The 15529-nt window shown below is 29.9% G+C and overlaps 2 protein-coding genes across 3 annotated transcripts; both read left to right on the top strand.

Moving 5' to 3' along the window:
* Positions 1–628: 628 nt before the first annotated feature.
* LOC145942891 (F-box only protein 21-like) lies at positions 629–7254 on the top strand. Its single transcript, XM_083050055.1, has 8 exons — positions 629–982; positions 2465–2809; positions 2893–3325; positions 3464–3609; positions 3768–3906; positions 4555–4641; positions 5002–5281; positions 5474–7254. Exons 1-8 carry the CDS (start codon positions 825–827, stop codon positions 5629–5631), a joined length of 1746 nt encoding a protein of 581 aa, XP_082906181.1. The 5' UTR covers positions 629–824; the 3' UTR covers positions 5632–7254.
* Positions 7255–11615: 4361 nt separating this feature from the next.
* On the top strand, positions 11616–15527 carry Noi (splicing factor 3a subunit 3 noi). 2 transcript variants are annotated; one of them, XM_083049782.1, is made up of 4 exons: positions 11616–11758; positions 11846–12058; positions 14103–14332; positions 14414–15527. In XM_083049782.1, exons 2-4 carry the CDS (start codon positions 11846–11848, stop codon positions 15390–15392), a joined length of 1422 nt encoding a protein of 473 aa, XP_082905908.1. In that variant the 5' UTR covers positions 11616–11758; the 3' UTR covers positions 15393–15527. The 2 variants fall into 2 exon arrangements, with proteins under 2 accessions (XP_082905908.1, XP_082905907.1); XM_083049781.1 differs by having other exon boundaries at positions 14103–15527.
* Positions 15528–15529: the final 2 nt, after the last annotated feature.

Raw genomic sequence — 15529 nt, 5'->3', positions numbered from 1 at the left:
CGCAAATCGTTTCGGAGAATATATTGAACTCAGTTTTATGAGCAGAGTGTTTCGGCATCCTGCGTGCAGAAGCCCTCATTCTTTCTTTTCTAAAAGCGCATGTCGAATGAAAAATGTGTTCTTTCCTAATTTTCTAGTTTCTTTTTTCTTTTGTCCGCATAATACATCACGCGAAAATTTTATGGTTGGAAAACCCCAAGACCTTTAGGTATTCAGGTAGGGATTTCAGAGAGTGTGATTCAGAGGGGATGAATTAAGGGTGGACCATGGATGTAGAATAACTGGGATGGAGCATACGAGAGGGGAAGTAAAGCCGGAGACGTGAGACGAAAACGGGCCAACCAAGATGGCGGCTATGAGTGATCAAATATAACCAAGATGTTTTTCGAATGTCATTTTATATTTAAAATTATCTTAAATCTTAAGGTACTGTGCGGATCATTTCAGATGGCTAGTATCTGAAGATAAATTTAAGATGATTTTAAGAACGAAAATTACCAACCGAGAATTGGCTGATTCGACGTTTTTGTCCAATAACCAATTTTCCCCTCACTTCTCAAGTATCAACCCCATCGGTCAAAAAGTACCTTATGCTCCATCCAGATATTCCTACATCCATGGGGTGGACAGAATGTGAAATACGTCTGTAATGTACACATAAAGTACACACACTTCTGCAATCTGTGCAATCGATAGAGCTATAAGAATAGTATCGTGATAGATTGATGAGCTTTCAAAAGCAAGGAATTAATTACGCGAATAGTTTGTAGGGATTACTTTAATTTATATCATTTTCTTGTGCTTCTTCGGTTTTTTTTTTCATAATGGCTACGATAATGTGCTTACCAGGCGATGTGATAGAGCTCATTCTCGGCTACAATGATATCAGTATTGACGATATCATTAGCTTCAGATTTGTATGGAAGGAATTTCATTCAACTATCAAGTACGTCGAGCCTTGGGAAAGAATATTTTTTCACAGGTAAATCCTTTTTGTGCGTAAAGTTGTACTTTTTTGTATTAACCACAAAATCTGTTACTTATGCAAAAAATATATTTTACAAAAATAAAATAAATAAAAAATATTAAAAATAAATAACGTAATAAAATAAATAGATAAAAATCTATAATTAATACAATTTTTAATAATCAATAAAAAAAAGTAGGAAAACGGACTAATAAGAGATATGACATAGAGAAGATAAAGTGCAAGCAGATATCTTCAAAACATTTCTTTTAATTGTTTAATTTATTCAATACAATTTAATTTAGTAAAATTTGTTTTCTTTAATAATTAAAAATTTTTTTTACATAACTGCTTACATCCTCGTTTCGATGCCTTGGCTTTTATTAGCTCCTTTTCCTGTCTATTTCTATGATATAATAAAAAATTATAATATATAATATAAACATAATTTATATAATATAATATAATAAAAATTAATATATTAAACAATTATTAATTTTGCATATTTATTTGATTTAATGCTTTTATTTGCAATAATATATTATATTATTAGTGTAAAACTTAATTATAATTTAAAACTGAATATTATATATTTTATATTTTCTACATTAAAACATTGATATTTGCACAAATACTTTAAGAATGTGCAATTTAAGAAATGTATTGCTCTGAAAATTTATTATTGTGGCAATAGCACTGTTTAATGTGACTTTAAAAAGTTTATTGAAATATTTTCTGTTTCAATTTTAGATGCTTCGTCTTCTGTGAAGAAATTTTATGACAAGCGATATAAGAAAAATTTTTTTAATTAAAAATTTATATCTTTTAGAAAATTTTAATTTCTTTTTAAATAGAAATATTAAAAATTGTTTATTTAACCAGATAATTAAAATTTAAATAATTTGGAAACTAGACGTTTTCGCACATTCTATTCGCATTTGTGTCATTCAATTATATTTAATAAAGTGCTACATGCAAGATAAATTTCATCAAATTCGGGCTTAAGAATATGGAAGTCTTACAATATAATATAATAAAAAATAATAATATGTATTATATAAATTAGTAACTTTGCACTATTATTTTATTAATTTAATTATTTTATTTAATTATTGTATTATTTATATTTTATAAATGTAATTATTTTATTTTATTATTTTATTAATTTAATTAATAAACTATAACTGTTTTACAAATATAAAATTAAAAAATTAAATAATATGTTATAGTTACATAATAATAAGGCAATAATGTTAATATAGTTTTCTCCATTAATATTGTGTATTGTTTAAAATTTAATTGAAATTTAAAATTAAAGATATATTATATTTTCTATATTCTCTCTGTATTAAAATAAAAATTTATATTTTGACTAATATTATTTGAATATTATGCAATTAAAAAAATGTATTGCTCTGAAAATGTATTACTTATGTAATAGCATTGTTTAGTATGATTTTCAATGGTTTATTAAATTTTCTATTTCATTATTTTCAGATGGCCTTCTGCGAAGAAAGTTTATGACGAACAGTATAAAGAAAATGAGAAAAAGGACTCTGAAGAGAACGAACAAAAGGATGAAATAAACTTACAATTAGATTTTATAGAAACAGGCATAAATTGTCTGAAGGAATTACGAGATTATGTGTCTCAAATCATTCATAAACATTATTATGACAATGAATCAATCGATAATTTAATACTATTTGAAGACGTATTTCATTTAGATCAACATCAACATTTAAAAAATAACATTGATAAGATAATTAATGAGCCTGAAAATTTCATAAAATACTGTTTCTTCGTTGATGAGATTAATTACTTGCTTACACAATCTTCAGAGTAGGATTCTTAATATATATTATAATAATATTAACTTCGTAGACTAATGTACTTATTGCACAGTTAATATGTAAATTTTACAGAAGAACTGGCTGCGATCTAACTGAAAGATATTGCAATCTAAAACTTATTTATTATATGAGGCAACATTCGATGATAAAGAAGTCGAGTAAATTTAGATATCCTGAAGATCTTTTGGATCGGATGGCTACTATTGTTGCACAAGCGATTAAACCCGAAAAGGATGTGTTTTACTCGCGTGTAAAAGCATCGCTAGATAATATCGCTTTAGAGATATTGAATTGCCTCAAAGAAAAACATCCTCATCATTCGATATTCTCGACATCCGCTGAAACTTTTTTCTATTGGAAAAACAATAATATTGACGAAAACCATTGGAGTGAAATAGAAGGGACGCAGATTATAGATACACTCGAGGAATATATATTTGGCAAATTAAACTTTCGACCATGCAGATTGCATGACAGAAATGATAAAAACATTTGCATAGATAATGTAAGTTATTGTAGATAGATTATGTTATAATTACGGTTTATATATATATTGTACGCGGTGAGCATGGCATGGTATATCTGTTATACATTAAAAATATTCTCGCTCTAATTAATTTCTATATTGTAATATCTCGTACAGGTCTTAAAAAATAAACGTGGCCAAGAAATAATTTTACTAATAATATATCATAGCGTGGCCAGAAGACTTGGTCTACGTTGCGATATAATAGGGCAAGTTACTAGAAAGGGAAGACGCCTTATTAATATATTTTGGAAACCAAAACAGTAGGTGTAATTAATAATTTTTGGTAGGTATAATAAGTATATTTAGAAAACCAAAATAGTAGGTATAATAATTATTAAATTTTGAAATATTTGAAATTTCGACAGTTTTTCTTTTATTATGTATATACGTATGTACATTAATTTTATATTGTTCACAGTGCCACGAAGGGTTTAGAAAATGTAAGATGTTTGAGCATAATTTCTAAAAAATTTCCGGATTGTCTTGTGAATCAAGCACGGCTGCTTAGGCAACTGTATGCAGATTCTAAAGAAGTCCTTGAAATAAGAGCTGCAGAGGTTGGCAATTACTGATATATGATTTTTATTAATTTTATTACTAATTAATGTAATTTTGACATAACTCAAAGAAATACCTTTTTATGCATTTCTCAAAATAATTAAGGGATTAAAAAATTTTCTTAAAGTAAGCAAATTTTAAATAGCTTTAACTTTGTTTTAAAAAATGATCATTTTTTCTTCAATTATCGAAAACTTGATAAGAAAAAATCAAAATTTAAATTTTCAAAAAAGGTGTTACACGGAAAACTTCAGACTTTATAACGCGAAGAAGAGTCAAATAATTTTTTTAGATTTTTTTGTGCATGCGACTCTTCCACAAAGTGAGAAGAAAATTTTCTATTTCGTTAAATTCGTAATTATCTGCATGTAAGAAATACCAGAATTGAAGAAAGTGAAAAACATCTATGACAGCTTTTAAAAAAGTAAAAATTTTAAGCTCTAAAATCATTTTTTTAATTTTAATTTTAATTTTAATTTTTTAAAACAAAAAGTACCAGCTGTATAAGATTTGCCTATTTTTAAACAATTTTTTTGTATTCTTTAATTATTTTAAGGAGTGTGTGTATATATTATAAGCAAACATTTGTAATCAAAGTTTTATTCACATCTACTTTTTGCTCACGTTTAATCCTTTATTTTTTTCAGATGTGGTACGTTATCAAATCTCTATTTATAGTTCCAGAAGTACCTGATGCACCTCTCCAGATTATTCCAAATAATTCTAGAAACACGGTAAGAGAGAGAGAGAGAGAGAGAGAGAGAGAGAGAGAGAGAGAGAGAGAGAGAGAGAGAGAGAGAGAGAGAGAGAGAGAGAGAGAGAGAGAGAGAGAGAGAGAGAGAGAGAGAGAGAGAGAGAGAGAGAGAGAGAGAGAGATGTAGGATATATTAGCACTATACACTTGTTGTATATTAAAATAAAATATTAATAAAAAATAATTTCTGTAAAGTTTGATTACACGTACATTACGATTACAGCTACATACAAATTATAATTTATCTATAATTTAATTATAGCTGTAATTTAAATTACTATAAAAATCTATTTAGAAATTACTTGACAAGAAAGATTAATCAAGATTTTACACTTTTCAGTCCAACTTTTATATTAAAAGTACAGAGCAGTTTAATACAAGACCAGAAGACGTAATATTTGCGGTTGGTATGATCGTAAGATGTCAAATAACAAATTGTACTGGAGTGATAGTCGGATGGCATCGAAGCGGATATAAACATACGTGGTTTATAGATAGTTTTTGGAAGCATAATATAAACACACAAATATATTTTAGACACTGTAATTTTTATGCTACTAGGCAACAAACACATTACATTATTTTCATTGAAGGGAACGAACTGTGTTATGTTGGCGAAGGTATGAATATCATTTGACGCGTCTTCATTTAAAACTATATTTGTTTATTTTACGAGCTGTACACGATATAAAATAATACCTACTTTATTTTCTCTTCATTTATTTTATATTCCCCTTTTTAATTTAATTATTTATTATTAGTATTTCATTTATTATTTTGTTGATCGTAGTTATAATAATTTTTTATTTCAGATCGTATAACTGTAACAACGCCAAAATGGATCGATAATAGCGAAATAGGTCGCTATTTCTGTAAATTCGAAGGCACGCATTACGTACCAAATCAAATGCTGGCAAAACATTATCCGCATGACGCTGCTATAATTGCCAAGTGGATAGGAAAAAATTAATATCATTCGAAATGTCGTGTTACAGGCGCATAATGAGGATACCATAGATAGATTATAGGGTTATTAATTGAGAAGTATTAGAAAGAGTGAAAGAGGGTAGGAGTATATGGAATGCGATAAGGAATAGGAAAGGTACAGGATGATAGGACACTTGTTGAGACACGAAGGATTAGTTCGTGACATATATTAGAAACGAAGACAGGAATAAAGAGAGGTAGCGAAAGACCCAGACTAGATTACTGCTCGCAAATAGTCAGAGACATGGGATGATCCACTTTTAGGGAGATGCATGCATTTGCTCAGGATAGGAAGGGATGGAGATACGCGTTCAACCAGTCTTCAGAATGAGGACTGTATGATGATGATGAATGTATAATGTGTAATGTATATTATAAGCTATTATATGTAATGTGTTATGTATATTATAAGCTATATTATATATGTAATGTGTTATGTATATTATAAGCTGTTATATGTAATGTGTATAATGTATATTACACTCCGCACAATAATTAAGGAATCAAAAAACCTATGTGGAGGTTGTACGATTGGATTTGCGCTTTGAGTGAAGCTGATGTCGGTGGTAATTTTGGAAATGATATGCAATTTTACATTTTCTAAATTTTATGTTGAAACAGTTAAAAGATTATATTAGAAAGTGGAGAAAGATTTTTCTGTCACGGATTTTACTTTTTTTAAATTTTTTTATTAAAGCATATCAAGTTTTTTTACCATATTGTACGCATCGATCATTTTAAACACTGGATATACGGATATACACTATAAAGAAATTATCACAGCAAGTCTGTGATTTTTTGTCAAGTTTGGGGTACTAAGAGACACAAAAGTTTCAGTCGATAAAACTTTTTTAGTCACCTTGCGTAATTTTTTTCAAAGTTTAAACAAAAAGAGAAAACTCGAGAATTTTTTCGTTATTTTCACCTATTTGTAAAAAAGTTCACGAGTTAAAAAAAAATTCGGCCACTATATCATATACTATAGAACAAAGCTTCAGCTTTAAGAATTCAGTTTTAAAATTGCTGTACGATGATTTTTAACGGAGTTATGATCAAAGTGAAAATGACCACTTTCTCTTCAATTCTTGATAACTTGATAAGGAACAAACGAAATTTAAATTTAAAAAACGATTTTGCAGGGAAAACTTCAGGCTTTAACGTGAAAAAGTCAAAAAATTTTATTTTTTGGTGCATGCGACACGTCTACAAAGTGAGGAGAAATTTTTCCATTTCGTTAAGTTTGTCATTTTCTGTATATAAAAAATACCAGAATTGAAGAAAATGAAAAACAGTTGTGATCTTTTAAAAGTAGAAATTTCAGGCTTTGAAACTCTTTTTTAAAATTTCAATTCTCATTTTTTGAAAGAATGTTACAGCTATTTAAAATTTGCTTATTTCTTAGGCAGTTTTTCTTGATCCCTTAATTATTGTGAGGAGTGTATAAGCTATTATATGTAATGTGTATTATATGTAATGTATACCATAAGCTATTATATGTAATGTGTAATGTATATTATAAAGCTATTATATTACATTATAAGGTACGTATAATATATTATTCAAATTATTAAATTGGAAAAAAATAAAATTATAACTGTTAAATATATTACAATTATGTAGTAAATATATTTTTTCCTTAAAAATATTTTTTTAAATTATTTTACGCAAGTATTTTTCATTTAAGAGATGTTGTGTCATATAAAGATATCTAAAACCTAGAGATTTACAATTACTTTATGATTAAGATTGTAATATTGAAAGCATAGAATATTAAAAATACATGAATGTTTATTTTAAAAGTTTTCATCGTGTTTATGTTTAAACGACTAATTTTTGCGAAAAATATCAAGAGATGTATGTGTTTTCGAGGGAGGAGTATAAGTATACGATAAATGCAACACTTTATTTTCGTATGTAAAGTGTAATTGTAAACATTCTTTAGATGTTCTATGGACATCTTTTGAACAAAAGTATTTTGTTAGAAATCTAAACCCCTCCCCCCTTCTGCTCTTCCTTTATATTTCCATATGTCAGGAACAACTAATGGACAAAATAAGACACAGGAATTTGTTTGCTCTTCAAAGAATTTTTTCTTTTTCAGAAACAATAACACAGTTCAGGAATACATTACCTGAGAGATCCTTCGAGCTTCAAAGAAACGTTATTGTTTTCGAAAACGCAAAAAGTTCTTTTATGAAAAGAATACTTTCAAAAACATTTACGCTACATATTTTTGAGTTTAAAGAATTTTATGACATATTATTATTTTAATTTTTATAACATATTCATATTTTAAAAATTAATTAGCAAATTAACGCTTTCATCAGAGTTGATTTCCCTTAATGACTCTCACACATATAATATTGCGTATATATAACGCTGCGCTCGGTTGACAGTCTCCTCTCTGTATATAATTTATATATAACGAATAGATATTCGTTTTATACGCGTGCTGTTTATCTCGTTTTAGGTTTAGTTGTGAGAATTATATCTATACATATAGCTTACAAAAAAGAGTATCTGATGGAAAAAATATATTTAAAAAAGAAAAAAGAAGTACAATAACTATATCTATCGATTTGGTTTCTATATTGTAGAAATCAGAAATCAAATTGATAGAATAAAAAAACGCATAATTAAAATGTCACAGTAATGCAATTTACATATTGTGAAATGGTTTTATATATAATTATAGATTTTAATTATGTCTGCAATCTTTCTGTGTTATATATGGCATATAATTATAACTAATTATGTATGGAAATTTTTATATGTAGTTTTGTATAATTATATATAATCATTTATTATATGATTATATATAAAAATTGTTTACCAGCAGTTGTTCAAAATATTTGTTTTAATTTATAAAAATAATAATATTATAATAAAAATATTTTAAAAAATTTGCGCTAATTAATTAAATAAAAAAAATTATGCCGTATATACAGTGCTGGCAAAAAGTTCGGAAACGGTTAAAAATCTTGAAAAATCTTGATTTATTGGAAAAATGCTTAACACCATGGAATAGGGCTTAAAAATATCTATTAGATGATGGTATTCATTTGACCTTGGGATGACCTTGAAAAATGCTATTCTCGTCAACATAAAAATCTTAAATGGAAACTCCCATTTTTTATTACATATTCTTGTAGCTTAGCTCGAGAGCTTTCCAAAACACTGTAACAAAGTATTTTTCTTTTACGTACTATTTGACTTAATAAGGGTTGAAAGTTACAGTATTGCCGGCATACGCATTACCGATGTACTATAATACGAGCTACGAGAGATGTCCCACGTGAAGGTTACTTGTATTTAATTTTCATGTGCGTGTGCGTGTGTGCATTTAATAGATATTTTTAAGCCCTATTCCATGGTGTTAAGCATTTTTCCAATAAATCAATATTTTTCAAGATTTTTAACCGTTTCCGAACTTTTTGCCAGCACTGTATATACGAGGGCGGTCCGATAAGTACTTAGCCTACAAAAGAAAAACGAAAATTTTGGAAAAGTGGCGATTTATTTCTCAACATAGTCTCCTTTTAGCTCGATACACTTGACCCAGCGATGCTCCAACTTCTTTAACCCATCTGAAAAATACGTTTTCTCGAAGTCTGCAAAGTAGGCCTCCGTCGCGGCGATGACCTCCTCATTCGACTCAAATTTCTGCCCGGCGAGTGACTTTTTCAAGTTTGGAAACAAAAAAAAGTCGCACGGGGCCAAATCTGGAGAATACGGTGGATGGGGCAGCAGTTCGTAGTGCAATTCGACCAATTTGGCCGTGGTGACGGCGGAGGTGTGAGCCGGTGCGTTGTCATGGTGGAAGAGCACTTTTTTCTTCGCCAAATGGGGCCGTTTTTTCTGCAATTCGGCGTCGAATCGGCCCAATAATTCGGCATAGTAGAGCTCTGTGACCGTTTTGCCCTTCTCCAGGTAGTCGATGTAGATCACACCTTGTGAATCCCAGAAAACTGTGGCCATCACCTTTCCGGCCGATAGGACGGTCTTCGCCTTCTTCGGAGCACGTTCGCCGGGTGAAGTCCACTGTTTCGACTGTTCCTTGGTCTCTGGTGTGTACCAGTGGATCCATGTTTCGTCGACGGTCACGAAACGACGCAGAAACTCCTTCGGATTGCGCTTAAACAGCGTCAAACACTGCTCTGAAATGGTCTCACGGTTGCGCTTGTTGTCCGGAGTGAGCAAACGCGGCACCCATCGCGCCGACAGCTTTCTCATGCCCAAAATTTCATGCAGGATATGACCCACGCGGTCTTTTGAGATGCCCACTGTTTCAGCTATCTCGCGCACCTTCAATCGGCGGTCTGCCAATACGAGATCGTGGATTTTTGTCACGTTATCCTCCGTGGTAGCCATTTTCGGGGCACCTGAGCGTGGCTCATCAAAAACCGACGTGCGACCACGTTGAAACTCGTTAAACCAATTTTTGACGGTCGCCATCGAAGGAGAAGAGTCACCGTACACAGCATCCAAGCGCTCTTTGATTTCGCTGCGCGATTTCCCTTCCAAAAACAAGAATCGAATCACCGACCGATATTGCTCTTTTTCCATTTTTCTAAAATCCGTGGACACGCTCGCTCCCACACGCGGTCAAAACAAAACTACGAGTCCGATTCGGTTGAAATTTTGACAGTAGCCGTCTACGAGAATGTACTACACGATAGTAAATCTCTCTTGTGATACTGGCACCATCGGGCGGTGAGGCTAAGTACTTATCGGACCGCCCTCGTATATAATTTATTTATGCTTATTATTAAAATAAAAAATATCCAATAAAACAAAATAAAAAATTAATAGAGAATTAAAACTAACAAAAATTAATACCAAAAAAATTGAAAATTTATACAAAAATAAAAAATTAATACTATACATAGTAAAAGAATAAATGATTTAATTACAAAACTTGGTATACTACTTTACATATATTCATCATATATGTTTATTCAAGTTAGCTTATTCAAGTTAGCTTATTAACTTTCATTATATATTGCTTATAATTTATTATAATTGTTAATTAATGCCTCAATATTATTTTGTATATTCTAATTTTTATAGTATTATTTATATTTTAGATAATAACTTATTGTTAGAAGATAATAAAATCAAAATATTATTTTTGCAAACATAATCTTGATTTTATTGTTTTCTATCTTTTCAAATTTTCGACATTATAACTATTATAGAGTTATTATATAATAGTTATATATATATATATATATATATATATATATATTAACTAGAAAAAATATTCTTATATAATTTCTAAAAGTTACATAATAATAATCCTATGGAATAAGAATTATAATTAATATATATATTAATATTTATATATAAAATATATTTAGGTATAGTTATTTTCAATAATTTTTCAAAAATTTTAATAAATTATATTTTATATAATTATGACTTTATAGCTTAAAATGTTTTAATACGTTTCAAAAAAGCCAAAATATGAGGATTATGGTTCTCCATACAAACAATAAAAATATATCATATTTTACATCATTTATATTAAAAGATATAAACTTTTAATATAAACATAGAAAATTATTTTCAATTGCGCACAATTGTTGAATTAATGTTCTATTCTATAAAAGTCTGTTCTCATGCAATAGAAGTAGAAATAAAATATCATGATATGTCACATTTCAAACAGAGCGCCAAAATGTCGCCAGACAAGATGGCCGATCCCCCGCCGCGCCAGTATCGGTCCCCTCGCCCTAAAACTAACTTTACGCTCCGTCCAGATATATTCATACGTCCATGGGTGGATTCTTTTAACCTTCTTCTTCTTCTTCTCATCTAGGTTGCGTTCGGAAACGTCACCGAGTGCATTCCCTCTCTTTCTATATCATTTCTCTCTCAGTGATATAGAAAGAGAGGGAATGCACTCGGTGACGTTTCCGAACGCAACCCTATATGGCTGGTTAGGCTTCCTAGGGAATTTGCCTATACGCCAAGATTCTTTTAACCACTCTGGCGCCATAAACCATAAAACACAAGGAAGAAGAAAAAGAGCCAAAAAGATAAGAAGTACAGTACAGCGTTGTTAGCAGCAAAGAAGCCTAATTACTCACGTAGAAAAAGAGGAAAAAGTATGTTATTGATTAAAATTAATCTTGATTTATTATTTTTGAGTTAATGTGAAAGTTAAAACAAATTATACTTATTTCAAAATATAGATGGAAACGATATTGGAACAACAACGACGATATCATGAAGAGAGGGAACGATTAATGGATGCGATGGTGAAAGAGATGTTACACAGAAAAGCGGGACATCGCGAAAACATCAATTCGGAACATCGTCTGAAAATGTTATTGGATCAATATATGGATAGTACCATGCATTTGGAGGACTTATATGAGGATAAAGATGGACAAAGGAAAGAGGAAGTATGTTGGCATAAAATTATACATATATATATATATATATATATATATATATATATATATATATATATATATATATATATAGATGTGAAAGAAATATCAAAGTCAAATTTATATATCATTTCGTTTAATAGAAAATCATTTTCTTTTAGTAGAATTTTTTAGAGTTGCAAATCTCTTTTGAGAAGAAAGTATATTATGTAAAGTTCATGTATTTTAAACCTAATAATTTCTGATATATATTAAACTTTCAAGTTAGCATCAGTTATTCAACATTTATCTTTCAATTATAGATTTTATAAACAAAGTTACCAAATATTAAGGATATAGAGAAAACATGTCGAGTATATTAGTTTTTTATAAAAAAAAAAATGTTTATACGTACAATATAAAAAATGTTGAAAGCAATTTGGATCCACTGTATCGATGATATCGACCATTTACATCGATACAACATTGTACTTGAAAACACTTGGTTATATACTGTTATAATTTCTGTAATATTGACATATTATAATATATTATATATTATTATAATATATACTATCGCGATAAATCCATCGCGCCTTGTATCATCCAGTGTGATCAGTCTTGATACATATATATTTCATGTTTCTTCTAATTCGGATCGATGAATTAAATGGTATTAGATCTGGAAAACTGATCGATCCACTGCGTGTCATCGATAGGGACAAATTTTATCATCAGGTGCATCTTGTTATGCGCGCTTATCAACACATTACGTGTGTTGTGACATTTGTTGGTTGAATCTGCAGTTGCAAAAACTTTGATGACGTTCAGACTATTGATTTAAAAATTGAATAATTCGAAAACTATTAATTTTGGAATATATTAAATATGCGATACTTTAATAAATATTTTTCGAGTCAGAATTTATATCATATAGAATACATCACTTTATAGAATTCTACCATAAAAAAAATTTCATTTTCTGAAATCCATTGAACTACTCTCATATTAACTATGATAACTATGCATATATATTACAGTATACATATCGACTCTTGGAATGCAAAGGATTTTAAAAAAATAAATAAATAAAAATTATCTTTAAATCTTTACAAACCCACAAAAAAATTATTATTGTACAATATACATCTGAAACTTATTAAAATATCTACTTAAATAGCACATCGCATTTAAATATTCTATACTTATACTAAATATACCGAGAACATCTGATAATACTATAACATCTCTTGTAATATATTATTTCTGGTATATCATCAGGATGTACTAAATTCATTGATATCTCATTTATTTGTCGAATATTAGTATATCCTGAAAATAGCAACACACTATGTTCACGCTATTATGTTCATACGTTACGATATCATACCATCATGTGCCATATCTATCTCGCATTCAAATTTCTTTTATGAACGCATATAGATTAACTAATAAAATCGAAAAGTGTAATATCTGTAATTAATAATCTACTTCCGGTTTATCATAAAAGTAAAAGGTTTGCAATAATCCTGTGTGCAGGACTTTTTGATACAATTTCAACGGAGGATCCAGAATATTAAATAGATTGTTTGAAATTACAGGAACGAATAAAAAATCGTTTGTTTACTGTTTATAGTAATGTATTCAAAACATTCTATAGATATACTTATTATATACTAAAAAAAATATTCTCGTATGTATGAAAACAAGTAGGAAAACAAATATAAGTATAGTATTCTTATTACATATTTAGTATATTGCAATATGTATTTTGAATGTTCTTAGACTATGTGATAGACTTTTAAGATATTCTTGGAATATTATCTACATGTGCTTTGTGCGGGTAGCTTCAATTTTTTTTATATTGTTTAAAATAAAGGTATTTAGAGTGAGTTGTATGTTTGTGCGTGTAAAATAATTATTAACATTTTACTTTGTCCACTCGAAATATCTTTGTCATTTTTAAGAAAAAAAAATATATATATATAAAATTAAAAAGTTTTATGGTTTCGATGTATTTAAGTTTATATATATCTTTCAATTTAATAATTCAAATTTTATTTCTTACATGTTTTAGGTTCAAGCGCTCTCGGGTCCAAATGAATTCTCAGAATTTTATTCGCGTTTGAAGTCGATAAAGGAATTTTATCGGCGACATCCTAATGAGATTAGCGTTCCTATGTCTGTCGAATTTGAGGAATTAGCTAAGATTAGAGAAAACCCAACGGAAGAATTATCTAATCTTGCCGAATTTACAGATGAGGAAGGTTATGGGAAATATCTTGATCTTCATGAGTGTTACCAAAAGTACATTAATCTTAAAGGAATAGAAAAAATAGATTATATAACTTACCTGTCAACCTTTGATCATCTATTTGATATTCCTAGAGAAAGAAAGAATGCAGAATATCAAAGATACGTTGAGTCTTTATTAGGGTATCAGACAGATTATCTGAGCAGAGTAAGACCTCTGCTAGATACAAGTACGGAGATTGGACAAGCCAATAAGGATTTTGAGACTCATTGGGAGAAGAACACATTCCCTGGTTGGCCTAAGGAAGCTGGAAGTGCTCTGACTCATGTAGGAGCGCATTTAGAATTATCTGCATTCTCATCGTGGGAAGAATTAGCATCTCTTGGTTTAGACAGATTAAAATCAGCTTTGATGGCTTTAGGACTTAAATGCGGAGGTACGCTCGAGGAACGGGCGCAAAGACTTTTTAGTACAAAAGGTGAAGCCTCTTTGGATCCCAACTTATTAGCTAAGAATCGAAAAGGAAAGTCGGCCAAGAACAGAGATTCCGAGAAGCAAAAGGAAATTGCACGACTCGAAGCTCACGTGTATAGACTCGCTGAATTAGTATCTAGTCAACGAGTAGCTACGAAGGAAAATGTGCAAAGAAAGCAAGCTAGAACCGAGGGTGAAAGAGGCGATTCTGATGCAGAGGCAAGTGCGAGTGAATCGGAGGAAGAAGATGACAATGAGGTGCCATATAATCCAAAAAATTTACCCTTGGGCTGGGACGGAAAACCCATACCTTACTGGTTGTACAAATTGCATGGTCTAAACATCAGTTACAATTGTGAAATTTGTGGGAATTTCACATATAAAGGTCCAAAAGCATTCCAGAGACACTTCGCGGAATGGAGGCACGCCCACGGCATGCGTTGTCTCGGTATTCCTAACACGGCACACTTCGCCAATGTCACTCAGATTGAAGATGCTCTTGCTTTGTGGGAAAAGCTCAAAGCGCAGAAACAAGCTGAACGTTGGCAACCGGAACAGGAGGAAGAATTTGAAGATTCGCTCGGCAATGTAGTCAATCGCAAAACGTATGAAGATCTCAAGAGACAAGGCCTGCTATAAAGTATACGTCAAAATTGGATTTTATTATAATATTTATTGTAATGTTCGATCGTCACTTGTATCATCCATTTGTAACCAATTTTTTTCCATTAAAATGTTTTTGTATATAATATAATAAAACATTTTTTCATCTAATT

Source organism: Prenolepis imparis, unplaced genomic scaffold, assembly GCF_030444845.1.
Source record: "Prenolepis imparis isolate NDT839.2.m4 unplaced genomic scaffold, iyPreImpa1.0 SCAF_11, whole genome shotgun sequence".
NCBI lineage: Eukaryota > Metazoa > Arthropoda > Insecta > Hymenoptera > Formicidae > Prenolepis > Prenolepis imparis.
This window is presented reverse-complemented; position numbering and strand designations above follow the sequence as displayed.